Raw genomic sequence first — 14,119 nt, 5'->3', positions numbered from 1 at the left:
AATAGTTGCACCTTATGTTGTAGAGATGCTATTCCCCAGGCTGCAACCCACATCTTACACAGCTCTGGCTCTGCGGAGGGCCCCTTTCTTTTACACATACTGTGTGAGATGACATAGTTGAGGAACTAGTGGTCTTTTTGCAAAACAGGTGGATGCGATGCACACAACAATTAGTTAACATACAGTGGCTCAGACAGCATTCCCCGTATATGTCCTGGATGGAGGGAAGACATCAGCTGATGCACTCAGCTGTCCGCACAACCCTCTGCATTGCATTGAGGTAGAGGTCGGTACATTTCCCATAATAGGCAGTGATGCCTCCAATCAGGGTACATTTGTAGTCCCTGAGGACTAGTGTTGTGTCGGTCGCGAATGACTCGTTCGAAGAAACAGGTTATTTTTGGTCATCGAAATGCACTTGGTCACTTCCTCAAAAGTTAGCGTTCAGTTGTTCAGTGCAAAATCCAACACTTTGATTGGCTGAAGACATTCCTGTTTACTCATTGGACTAAACTACGCGAGGAGGGCTCTTCCCACGACGGACTGACAGTTGATTTGAGCGGGGCTGCTGGCGCATTTCCAATGTCTTTGGTCAACTTGGTGTAAGTTTGCGACTCCCCTGTCCTGCGAGTGGCACATTTTCAACTACTTTGGACACACTGAACGGTGAATGGTGAACAAATCATTTGAACGTATCATTTTAGAGAATTGAACGAAATGATTGGAACTGAACTCCTATCACTACTAAGGACCTTGGGTCCCATGCCATACTTCTTCAGTCGCTTGAGAAAGTAGAGGCATTGTTCTGCCTTCTTCAACTCATTCAGTGTGTATGTCTCGGCTGAGTTTCTCAGTGATGTGGACGCCAAAGAATTTGAAGTCACTGACCCTCTCCACTGCAGCGCCATTGATGTAGAAGTGGTTTTCTCTCTGCCCATCATCCTTTAGTCCATGATCATCTCTGTGGTCCAGATTGTTTTCTTGGCACAATTGTGTCATTGCTTTTCAAACTCCTGTGAGTGTGTTGCACTCAAAAAGAGCCTTGGGTGATTTGTTGTTGAAGTCTATATTCTAACCTCCAAAGCCATACAGAGGGCGTCCCTGTCTCTTCAGAGCATCAACCACATCCATTGTGGTCACAGTCTTTCTCTTGCCGTACTCGGTGTAGATCACGGCATCACGGATCACGTTCTCCAGGAATGTCTTGAGAACAGAGCGGGTCTCCTCATAGATCAGACCAGAGATACGTTTCACACCGCCACGGCGAGCCAGACGGCGGATAGCAGGCTTAGTGATTCCCTGGATGTTATCACGAAGCACCCTACGGTGACGCTTAGCTCCTCCTTTTCCAAGACCTTTACGTTCATTACCGCTACTACTCATTTTCAAGCTTCTTCTTGAGATATCTAGTTACTATTACTATGTTTATTTAAAGCGACTTTGGGAAAATGTCTATATAATTCCAAACTATTATTATTACTAGTGAGAAATGATATTGAGATGTAGAACACATCTATTTATATCATGTACGATCACTATAATGACGTAATTGAGGCCCGCAGAGTGCATGTACTCTATGGCAGTCAATTAATGAAACAGCCTCTTCAAGTTGCATACTTACCGCGGGGCAGATGCATAGGTGCGTAGTATTGCCCTCTGCAGTTCAAAAGACTACCGATGCTTCAAAATTCAGTTGTATAAACCAATTATTTGTATACAAACAGTGAGACTGTGCGTTCCAGTCCAGTTATTATTGAGGAGTGCTCGCTTCGGTTCACTCAACTTCCTGTACATAAGGCTTGTGAGGCATGCCCCGAGCAAGTGCCCACGCCGAACAGCCAATCGCCTTGCGTGTCATCAAGTGCTTCCTTTGTACGTCTCAGTCAATCACAGCGATTGCGGTGGGGTTTTAAGGACAACCGTTTTTTTGCGGTAGGGACCTAGAATCAGAAAGATATTGTGATGTTGTCACATCACGGGTGTACAGGTGTAAAAAAGTGGATAAATTTGTTTTTGTGCAAGACCTTTTTACAAAGAATGGCAAATTCTGGAATTGTCTGATCGAGCCAACATTTTAAACACACATTGGGGGGCCTTTAGACAACAGAGCCAAAGGTGATTTCACTTAGACGTCCACCAGAAATACTACAAATGCCACTGTTTGTTACAGAGAAAATATTTGTATCACTACGATATGTACAAATGATCTTGGGAATCAAGAGACAATGAGCATCAAACTGGTTTTTGATATTCCATACTGTTTGCCTGTAATTGGCTTCCAAAGTTAGTGGGAAGGGCCTATTTCTTACAAAAAATGCAATATATCACATATTAGAACGTAACATCCACCCCAAAATGGAATTACATGTGGAGAGCTCCTCCAAAAGCACTTTCACTTCTGCCCTTTGGGCGTGCCACAAATGTGAAAGGTTGCACTGTATGTCGTTGAAACACTAGCCCTGCAGCTTCCGCGGGTCCTGGCGTCTACAACCCACGACTCACACAGCCCTTGGCTAGGCAACCCTACAGACATGCACTCTGAGGAGCACCGATCTCTAACATAGTGTTACATGCACCTGTTTCATGTAACACTATGTTTATTTGCATCTGTGACATTGTAATGTGATTCAAATGTTTGTTATTGTCTCTCATTATATATGTATTATATGTTGTTGTTGTTTTTTGCAAAATATGTTTATTGCTTTTTCAGACAGACAAAATACAAACACTTAAACAAACAAGAAATAATAAAACAAAAATACAGCTCAGACACAACATTCATAAAGTAAATTGAAAAGTGTATGAAAATAAAAAGATAAGTAAGAACATGATCACAGGACACATCTCCCGACCAACGATAGCCTCCCAACAAGGAAAGGAAATACACCATTTACAAAAATTCAAGACGTCATTTTATATGTTGTTATCAGGGCGTCCTTGAAAAGGAGAGCTTGCTCTCAATGGGCTTCCCTGTATAAATAAAGGAAAAAGAAATAAAGAAAGAAATTTAATTATGGTTAAAAAGTTAGATAAACAACTCTAACAACTTTATTTTAAACCAACAGCGAGTCAGTCGAGAAAATATTGAAAATATTTTAAATTCTGTGTCAAATGTCTGCATTTGACTATGTGTTAAAAGTCTGGATAGCATTTGACCTATATGTCCATGTCAAATTGGAGTGAACACACTGCTTTGCAGAAACACAAAAGAGGAGTCACCCATCCATTCATCTTTCTTTCATGTGACATAATGCAGATGTGTTAGGGTTATTAGGGAAGTTTCATGGTTAATGACATGCTCATTGTCATAGGATTCATCTGTTTAATGTCTCCTTTTTCCTCCAGCTCCGCCAGAGGCTCCGCTAATAGAGGGTGTCCTCACCGGAATCTCTGTGACCAATGAGCCGCCGTCAAAGGTAGGTCCTCCCCAGCCCAGCCTTTCACAGTCTATATACCCCTCTATCGCACAGCTTTTTCTCACTGTTGTACTATTTATGCAATTTCTGATCTTTATTGTTTATTTACTGTTGTTATTGTTATGCACTTTGTTAACTTGTTTTCGATAAGGCGCTATATAAATAAAGTTATTATTATTATTATTATGACGTCATCATCATCAACGTTAAACGAAACAAGGGCATATCAAATGATCTGAAAAAGAATAAAGTCTGCACACTGGTAGTTGCAAAAAGCTCCAGAATGTATTGCTCGTCAACGTTTCGGCCTGTTCAGGCGTTCATCAGGACATATCATATATTCATATATTCAACTTTGAAATTCTTCTGCTCTCACAGCTGACTCAGTGTTAAATAACTATATTAAAATTTTGGTCACACATGCACACCAACAATCTATCGAGTAATTACAATCTGACTCTCGGACTGACATTGAGCATCTTCCCCCTTCTTATAAGACACCTCCTCCGGGCAGAGAGTCTCACTCAGTCATTCAGCGCTGTCTGCGTTCTCATGATGACTTGTCATTTAATTTTGCTCAAATTTATGGGTCTTCAACAGGGGGTCCTGGATCCCTAGTGGGTCCTCAGAGTTACTACAAGGGGGCAGACAAATCTTTGTGTGATAAGAACCTTTTTTTTTTACATTAAATAGCATCTATTGTGGGGAGAAGATTTGCCTAAATAGAAGATCTACAAGCTTACAATGTGTTGCAGCGTGGCACGTTGTGAGCTTGTAGATCTGCTATTTTTTGGCAAAGAGGTTTGGTGTAGATGGAAGAAAGAGCAGACCAAGTACTACAGAGCCGAAGGTCAAGTTTACTACGTTTTTAGGGTTTACGTGGTTAAATGAAAATACACTTTAACCTGAATCCAACAAAATAGAAAGGATTATGTGTAAACAAACTAAAAACATTAATTTATACAACACTGATGATAGTGCTGCCAAACAAGTTTCTGAAGCTATCTGTGAAATGAAATTAAAAAGTTTAATCTGCAACTCAATTTTATACAGTATGTAGTGGGGGGTCCCTGCTTCATTTCTCTCTCAGCTAAGGGATCCTTGGCCTGAAGACCCCTGCTCTAGTTTGTGATGTATTAGCTCACAAGCTCATTGAAGAGGTTCAATGCAGAGCCTCCGTGACGGTTTTAGTTGAAAAAGATAACAGCACTTGAGTGCTGTTAGGAAATGCTTTGCATTTGAGTCAAATGAACGAGCACCCCCACAATGCAAGCGATTCTACGAGCGGTGGCAATGAAAGATGTTAACACATCAGATTTCGCAAAGCAAGGACTTCTATAAAGAATTTTGAGAGCTTGGTGACAGCTCCGCTTTCAATTTCACTTAAGCATTAAACTCGATGGCCCAATAAACTAGTTGATAAGTGTGTTGTCCTATTTGCAGCCTTATTTGTAGCCTCAAAGTGAAGCTAATGCCAATCCCACTTGTGCTAGTTTGCTGGCCCCTGTTAACCTACAAGTGCAGGTTTAAACTTTGCCAGCTACCTTAATCCCTGTTTACAATCATTTAGGTTTACATGTGTTAAGAAATGACCAATGTTTATGGGAGCTGACAAAAAAAATATTATCACGGAACCAAAAAGGTACAGTGAAAATATCTGGGTGCACCTTAATTGTGTGCTGGTACACTAACTGAAAAAGTTAGATTCATAAGTGCTCTTTAGTAAACAGAAAATACATTTTCAGGCAGGATACCAATTTTATCCAATCAAGAGAGAGAACTCATACAGGATATTGGATAAACACTGGAAAGTGAAATTGGAAGTGATGTAACAAAGAAATGAGCAGACAAAATTGGAACTGGAACAGTATAAAATTGAAGCTCATTATGATCTGTGTTGGATTCTCTCTCCTGACTGGATAAATTTGGCATCCCAACCTGAAAATGTAATTTATGAGGCCCCCTGTTACTGAACAAATACTCTATAGCAATGATCTGTTATAGTGTTTTGTTACCTTTTTTCAACCACAGGGTGTATAAAATCATAGAGTGGAATTACTGGGATAAGTGTATGTCTGGCTAGATTACACAGGAGGGGGGGCTTACCCCTTAAAGCTGTCTGGAAATGATGTTAAGTCAGCACAAATCTAAATTAAACCTGTGTATTTTGAGTCTGGAAGTTTGGTGGTGGTGATGTGGGAAATTGGTGTCCAGTAGTGTCCAAATAAAAGGTTTTAATAAAATAATCGATTTTGGATATATTTTCTTTCTCTACAGTAAGTAGCATAAATGGACCATGAAGTCCTTTAGGGCTGCAAATGTTAACCACTTTCAACCTGGCATCCATAATTCTACAAGCTACAAACATCTCATCACAACACGTGATGAGATCAGCTACGTTTGCTATTTTTGCATTACAAGTATGTACATTACAAAGATGTACGAGAGTAAAATAGGGCTTAATTGATTATTCAGACGATTTGCTCAATTATATAAAAACTCTTTTTTAATGTATAAAAGATCAAAAACAATATTGTTTTAACCAATTCAATCCGGGAACGCATCTGTGTCATTTTAGATTTCTTTGCCTATTAAAAAATAGAAGATATACAAGCTCATGTGCCGCGCTACGAGCTTGTAGATCTGCAATTCTTTTGAAAAATCGTGTTTTTTGTTGCTATTTCAGTGGTGCTCAAACTTTTTCATGTCAAGGACCCCCCAAATTATCTGTTTTTGGCCGCTGATCCCCAGCAAAATATGTTGTTCCAGGGACCCCCCCCCCCCCAGAAGCAAAGATTTGAGTTAAAAATGTTGTTTACAAAAATATATGTATTCAAAGATTTGCACAAATGTTCAAGATTTTTCAGAAATAGCAGATCTACAAGCTCGTAGCGCGGCACTCAGTGCCGTGCTATGAGCTTTGTAGATCTGCTATTTTTGAATAGCCAAAAGTATAAAAATAATGGTTATAGCTAAACACAGATGCGTTCCCGATCTAAATGGATTTGTAAACAGTCTGTCTATGTATCATTAAAAATGTGCCCATGTGAATGTGTGTGTCCAGGTAGCATCCTGTGAGGCCCGTAACGGTTTCCCCAAACCCAACATCACCTGGTACAAGGACGACATGCCCCTGCTGCCCGATCATGAACGTGAGTACACACAACACATCGTGTATTCCACTGGTTCTCAATGTCGGGTCCCGGGACCACCAGCGGTCCAAATGGACCCTTACAGGGTCTCTGTAAGTCTGAGAGTGTACGAATGGAACAATTACGGGTCAGCTATTTTTGAATAGCCATTAAGACCGGGAACGCATCTGTGCCATTTTAAGGTTTCTTTGGGCTATTCAAAAAAAGCAGATCTACAAGCTATTTTTTCTTAAATTGTGAGCATTATATTTTTTTAAGGCGAGCATTTTTTTACTCAAATCTTTGCTCATTTCATTCATCATTTGGGGGTCCTTGACATGAAAAAAGTTGAGAACCATTGATTATAGCAACATGCGTTAGGATTTAGAAGACATTTGTAGAATCCCCCAGAAGCAAAGATTTGAATAACAAATGTTCGCTTTAAAAAATATATATATATATACGTATAGTAAAGATTTGCACAAATGTTCAAAAAAATTGCAGATCTACAAGATCATAGCGCGGCACTCGGTGCCGCGCTATGAGCTTGTATATCTACTATTTTTAAATAGCCAAAGTATAAAATAATGGTTATAGCTCAAATCTGAAAATGACACAAATGCTTTCCCGGTCTTAATCGGTTAACTCATTTTTCTGGAGACTCCCTGGAAACCCCCCCGGGAACCCACTTTGAGAACCACTGCTGTAAAGTTCCTCTCTTTCTTTGATGCATGCACTTTATAAGCGAGCAGTGGAGAATCGTTCTTGACTGGTTTTGCGTTGACTCACAGCGGTGACCTTTTTAGTAAGACAAATGCAATTTATGTTGACTGAGCTCAAGTCATAGAGCGTGGTGATATATGACCTGTTAGTAAAATATACGTATATGACCTTTACTCTTTCTTTGGGGGGGGGGGGACAAAATCACTGGAATCATTTTCATTCAGACACAGAAATGCTGCTGGTATTTCTTTTAAATGCTGTGGAATATTTACTGTATTTACATTTATAGTGTGTGTGTGTGTGTGTGTGTGTGTGTGTGTGTGTGTGTGTGTGTGTGTGTGTGTGTGTGTGTGTGTCTGTGTGTGTGTGTGTCTGTCTGTGTGTGTGTGTGTATATACACATGTTTTACTGTGTGTATATATATACACACATCACTTTAATCAAAAAGAGATTAAAAAAGTGACTTTTTTATTATTTGCCCAACATAGGGACACTATGAAAACTGTGGTGATCCCCTCGAGGTCACCCTGCATCAACTGAGTCTAAACATCACAATTGTACCTGTCCCTCTCTCTCTGTCTGTCAACCCCGCAGACGTCACCGTGATCAACCTGGTGACCCGGCCCGATCCTAGTGCCTTCTACACGGTGCAGAGTGAGCTGCGGTATAAGGTGGCCAAGGAGGACAAGGACAGCCACTTCTCCTGTGAAGTCAGCTTCTTTGTGCCCGGTGCCGTCCGCACGGCCGAGTCCGAGCGCATCAACATCACTGTGCACTGTAAGAAAGACCCCGTGACCTTCCTTTAAACTCGGCATGCTTTAGTATGGTTTAGCTTAGCTCACTTTTTGCTTACTTCAGTTGAGTTTGACATATCAAGTTTGGATTAGTTTATTTTCACAGCGGTGCAACGTAGAAAAACGTGAGTGCTTAAAACACAGTGAGGAAATGATCGAAGCTTGAGCCGATGTTTATTTCAGTGGTTATAGAAGATAACAAATTCAAACTAGAATGGTACTGTGAAATTTCAATGATCAAATGTCAAACAGGTCAAATATCCAGGGTTCCGTGCTCTGTTGTGCGAGGAAAAATTTAATATGAGAAATACACAAAATTAATGAGGATGTATGGTACATTAGGTCACTCATTCACAAGAAAAGGAAATAGTTGTGCTGGACCCTGGATACAGCTGGCAGGGATCACTGGTTGTCACAAACAAATCTATGACTTCTTATTTGTGATTCAATCTTTGTTCTACTAACTAATGTATTTTCTTGCTAAATGTAACTGTCGGTGCAACAACCTAGACTGCTGAACTTATACTTACATTTACACCTAAAAACTGAGCGAGAGTTTACCACTTAAGCCCTATTTTAGAATTTTTTTTCTTATTCATGCGATGGTGTTGTACCTATACTGAAAATGGTTAAGCAATAGGACTACAGTAATTCAACATTTTACTGACAATGTGGGGAAAACAAATAGCAGCAAAGCAAAACAGCACAAAATGCTGCATTCCAGAACTCTGCTTTTGCGTGAAAATATAAAAACGTGGCTACATTTGTTTGAATTCAAGCAGAAGTGGACCAGTAAAACATAAAATATCTGCACATTTCTGTCAGTGCGATGATGGAATAATAGAAATGGATTCCATGTTGACTTGTGTCTGGAAACATGTAGAAATAGCGTACCTACATTTGTCCTGACCTGTACACCGCATGAGTGAAGGATTGTTGAAAGCGTGTTTCAATAATGAGAACTCAACCAGTCTGTCAGGACATTTGCTATTCTTGGCCTGCCCCAGGGTCCAGCAAAACAACTTATTTAAAAAACCCATTACCATTGGGTAAGATAACACCAAAAAACATTGCTGACATTATTTAATCCATACATGCATTTAAATCACTTTTTTGTATTGCTTGTTCAATAAATAAATTCAAGAAAACATGCCATATCTATCCAGCCTTCAATACCTCATAATAAAATGTAAATACAATTTAAAATAATTACTCCTATAAACTACATTACCAGAATACAGTGTCACTTCCAGTGCCTGCTAACCAGCCTATGGATTCTTCTGAATAGCTCTGTTTGCTTAATCAGCATATTGTTGTTGAGGTCTGTTTAGTATTCTGTGACAGACGCAGCCAGAGCTGTTGTCACTGAAGTATATGACTGCCCTCATAAAGCCACTTTACCAGCCCCCTGAATGTGCCTGCCTTTTGACCTTATTGTGTGTGCGTGTGCATGTGTGTGTGTGTGTGTGTGTGTGTGTGTGCGCGTGTATGTGCATGTGCGCACGCGCACGTGTGTGTGTGTGTGTGTGTGTGTGTGTACAACTATACTTGTGAGGGCCAAATGTCCCCACAAGTATAGTAGAAGTTGAGAAACAGACATTGTGAGGACAATTTTCCTGGTCCTCAGAGCAGAAATGGTTGTTTTATAATAAAAAAATATATATATATACACCGGTATATATATATATATATCTTAGAGTTACAATTAAAGATTCAGGTTGGGGTTGGAGTTATGCCTTGTTTACGTATACATAGTTTTGTGTTATTGTCGTGCTCCGAAAATAGGCGATCTACAAGCTCACAATGCATCGCCGTGCAACGCATTGTGAGCTTGTAGATCAGCTATTTTCTGCTTCAGGGTTAGGGTTAAAAATAAAATCTTTTTGCTGATGTCCTCACAAGTATAGTAATACAAACGTTTGTGTGTGTGTGTGCGCACACAGATCCCACCACCAAGGTGACGCTGTGGAAGGACTCGCCCCGGGCTCCGGTCAAAGAGGGGGACACCGTGGAGCTCCGTTGCCAGGGAGACGGAAACCCCCCGCCACCCCTGGTTTTCAGCAGAGAACAAGTAAGAATGGGGGAGAATGGAGGGGTCTTTCTTTTCCCCACACAGCCAACGGACACACACAGAATAGGAGACACGCAGGGAATGTTTTTGATATGCAGAACTGCATGGACCCCTGCTACAAGACCCCTGTCAGCATGTCTGACCCTTCACTTACACACTGAGATGTCTACACACTGACTCATGGATTACAGCATGTTCCCATGTCTCGCTTGCACACACACACACACACACACGCACGCACGCACGCACGCACGCACGCACGCACACACACGCACACACACGCACACACACGTGAACACACTGGTACTCAGAAAAACACTTGCTCATTCTTTTTTCACATGCACACACATACATGTTCGCACTTACGTTATATCTTTGACATGCACACAGTCTCTCTCTCACACACACCCCCACACGCACGCAGACATTCACACCCTTTCTCTCTGCCTTCCGCTCTCTCTCTCTCTCTCGCTCTCTCTCAAACACATACACACACACACACACACACACACACACACACACACACACACACACACACACACACACACGCACACTCACTCACTCACTCACTCACTCACACTCTATCTCTCTCTCTCACGCACACACACTCTTACTCACTCACTCGCTCACTCGCTCGCTCTCTCTCACTCACTCGCTCACTCACTCGCTTGCTCTCGCTTGCTCGCTCACTCGCTCGCTCGCTCGCTCTCACTCACTCACTCACTCACTCGCTCGCTCGCTCGCTCGCTCAGTCACTCACACGCTCGCTCGCTCACTCAGTCACTCACACACTCACACACTCACTCACTCACACACTATCTCTCATATGCACGCACGCATTTACGCACGCACAACACAACACAACACAACACAACACAACACAACACAACACAACACAACACAACACAACACAACACAACACAACACAACACAACACACTGTACACAGACTACAGTATGCAGTTGAGCTGTCGTTGTCATTGTTGTTGTTGTTGTTGTGAGTCAGAGGTTGTGTACTGAAGCTATCAACCACACCTCTCTGGGTCCATTCCAGTCCATTGTTACACATCTGGAATGCTTTCCAGTAAATGGGAGACTGAATCACCCAGTCACAGTGAATAACAGCACATCAAACAGTAGCAGGCATATATGCTATAATATGTTGTAGGCAAAGAAGAAAGTGTACACAGCAGAATCCTCAGTGTTAATGTAACTCTGAGAGTGTACAGATGGAACCAAATGGACCCGTTACGGGTCCATTTGGTTCCATCTGTACACTCTGAAAGTTACTGACTCTTATGGATCCATTCGGTTCCAATTTGTACACTCTCAGTGTTACATTTCGTTACGGGTCCATGTGGTTCTATTTGTACACTCAGAGTTACAGACCCTTACGGGTCCATTTGGGTCCAAATTGTAAGTTAAATTAACACTGATTTTACTGAGTGAGCAGGACAGTAGATTATTCAGTGTATGGCAGACCCCCAGGGGGGTCCACAGCCAAATGAGGAGTTGTCACTGTAATTCAGTTAATTTGTAATTATTACAATACATCACATGTATTGTAATAATTTACAACATCACCACTGTACATCTATATGGACAATTATGACATTTACACAATTTCTAATCTAAACTTATCAAACATGATATAAACATATTTCACATCAGGTAAGCATCATTTGCGTCCATCGCCTAATTAAGGTCAATTTCAGGGTCCACGGCAGTGAAATCCCCCACTATGGACAACTAAAGGGTGTTGGTGATTTATTGCCCCTGACACAAGTGTCCCTTAGGGGGCGACCACACTGAGACACGTTGCTAGAAAACCCCTCGCAGGCAAAAAACATTGTTTTGGTATAATACTCTGGTGTGCGCTCCTCTATTTGCGCTGTGAACTTTTCATGTGGTTCTTAGCATAAAGGTTACAAATTACAAATTGTCCACGCTATTTGCGGAGTCGCGCTGCTCCTTCCTGTTTTAATGCTGGTTGAATGGTATGATGGGACAATGAACGAAAATGTCATGTTAGACACAAGACCCAACGTCTGCTTGAATACATTTTGATCACCAGGTTAATTGCGTAACTGACCTAGTGACTAACTGCGTGCTCTACGCTGTTCTATCCGCTGCGCTGTTTTGCCAAGGCATTTTTTAAGCGCCTGTAGCAACGTGTCTCGATGTGATCACCCCCTTAGGTTTGACAAGAGGATGACGCAACACCCACTCACTTTTAACCACTTAAAGCCTATATACTTTTCACCAGGGTACCCCATGGGTCTATATTTGTCTCCTCCTTGGTTTCCCTCTACACCATTTTGCACCAATAGCAGAACACATCTCAATGCATCGCTTTGTGAAACATTGTGCGCTTTTAGATCTATTTAAATGTCCGCTTATGAAGACATGCCCAGAGTGGGGATGCTAGGGTTCATGTGGTTAATTCACAGACAAGAAAGACTTCTTGATGATCTCTGAAAGCCCCTAGTCGTCATAAAAACTACAGAGATCTATATGAACCATATATTTAATGCATTGAAATAGAATTGAATGATAAGTAATGGTGGGCCTATGTTCAACTGTGTGTGTGTGTGTGTGTGTGTGTGTGTGTGTAGGAGCCGAAGGTGGCGTTGGACAGCAGCGGTGACACGTTGGTCCTGACAGAAGTGACGCGCAGCGACAGTGGAGTCTATCAGTGTCGCTCTCTGGATGAATACGACACAGTCACTGGAGATGTGCAACTCACCGTCCACTGTAAGGACAACACACACACACTAAAATGTATCCTAAAACTTAACATGTATTTAATTAATACAACTTAAATAAACCATTGTTTATAAAAAAGGAATATGGTAGTTTCTGGATAATAATGTGGAATCAGGGCTGGTTCCTTTGTAGACATTTATCAAAGGCAATTACTTACTTGAACAAATGATGGATGCCTCCACACTCATAGTAATGAAGTTTCTTCTCTTTCCTTCACTTTTATTTGTATAGCGCTTTTCAAAACAAGGCTGCAAAGTGCTTTACAGCACAAGATACAGCATTACATGCACGGAAGACATAAAATATATAATATTATGGAAAACGAACGTAATCGTACTATGGTGTGAAAATAGCTACTGAAATAATATACAAGCTCACAACGCATCACATTGAGACACATTGTGAGCTTATAGATCAGCTGTTCAAAAAAGAAAGAGAATTTTGTGAGATCATCATCATCATCATCATCATGTTATCTTTTCTCCTGTCTAGACCTGGACCCAGCCGTGATGATGCCCAAAGACTCTGAGATCATGTTGAAAGGAGAGAGTCTGGTTGCGTCTTGCAACGCCCTCTCCTCTCTAGACACCTCCACTGTCTGGTTCAAGGTACAGTACTCTTCACTGGAGTTTCACCCAATTCCACACATTCTTTTGCACCAACCTTCTCAAACATTTGTATTTGAAGGACCTGTGCATAACTCTGAGAGTGTAAAAATGGAAGGGTCTTACAGACTTAGTTACAGACTTAGTAAGGGTCCATTTGGAACTCCCTCAAGGAACCTAGAGGGTCCCTGGACCCCACTTTGAGAATGACAGTTTTTCACTGTCAATGATGTGCACACAGATGTTTGAAAGGTGGGGGATGATTTATACATTGCTTGGCGAAAACATTTTTCATTTGAAAATACACGTCCATGTGGAAACTAATTCCTCATTGTGGTTAAAGCATGGGGAGGAACAGTGACATCACCTTTTAGGTAGTTAATGTTACTCTACAGTATGTGACTCAGAGCATTTTTTATAGCATGACCGTGGGCCAAGTCATCTAGAACAGTACAGTACAGTATGTCCCTTCAAAAGTAGACCAATCACTGCTCATGCTGTTACATGCCATGAATGCCTGGAGAAGTCAAAGTGCCACTCACAAAGAGCGTGAAAGCCGGTGTGTAGTTGAACATTGAACATCATATTGTGTTCAAACCGCAACTGTGCACATA

At 41.3% G+C, this 14,119-nt stretch overlaps 1 protein-coding gene across 2 annotated transcripts in view; it reads left to right on the top strand.

Moving 5' to 3' along the window:
- The window catches only part of mcama (melanoma cell adhesion molecule a), an 81,240-nt gene that overhangs the window by 45,436 nt on the left and 21,685 nt on the right, over positions 1–14,119 (top strand). For both annotated transcript variants that reach the window (XM_080435531.1, XM_080435532.1), the window contains exons 4-9: positions 3,346–3,420; positions 6,485–6,568; positions 7,865–8,047; positions 10,008–10,135; positions 12,750–12,888; positions 13,393–13,508. In XM_080435531.1, the coding sequence (XP_080291657.1) occupies positions 3,346–3,420; positions 6,485–6,568; positions 7,865–8,047; positions 10,008–10,135; positions 12,750–12,888; positions 13,393–13,508 (725 nt within the window). The remainder of the gene's footprint in view (positions 1–3,345; positions 3,421–6,484; positions 6,569–7,864; positions 8,048–10,007; positions 10,136–12,749; positions 12,889–13,392; positions 13,509–14,119) is intronic.

This window comes from Gymnoscopelus braueri (genome assembly GCF_963280865.1).
Source record: "Gymnoscopelus braueri genome assembly, chromosome: 8".
Taxonomy (NCBI): domain Eukaryota; kingdom Metazoa; phylum Chordata; class Actinopteri; order Myctophiformes; family Myctophidae; genus Gymnoscopelus; species Gymnoscopelus braueri.
The sequence above is the reverse complement of the archived record's forward strand: the minus strand, read 5'-3'. Positions and strand labels throughout refer to the sequence as shown.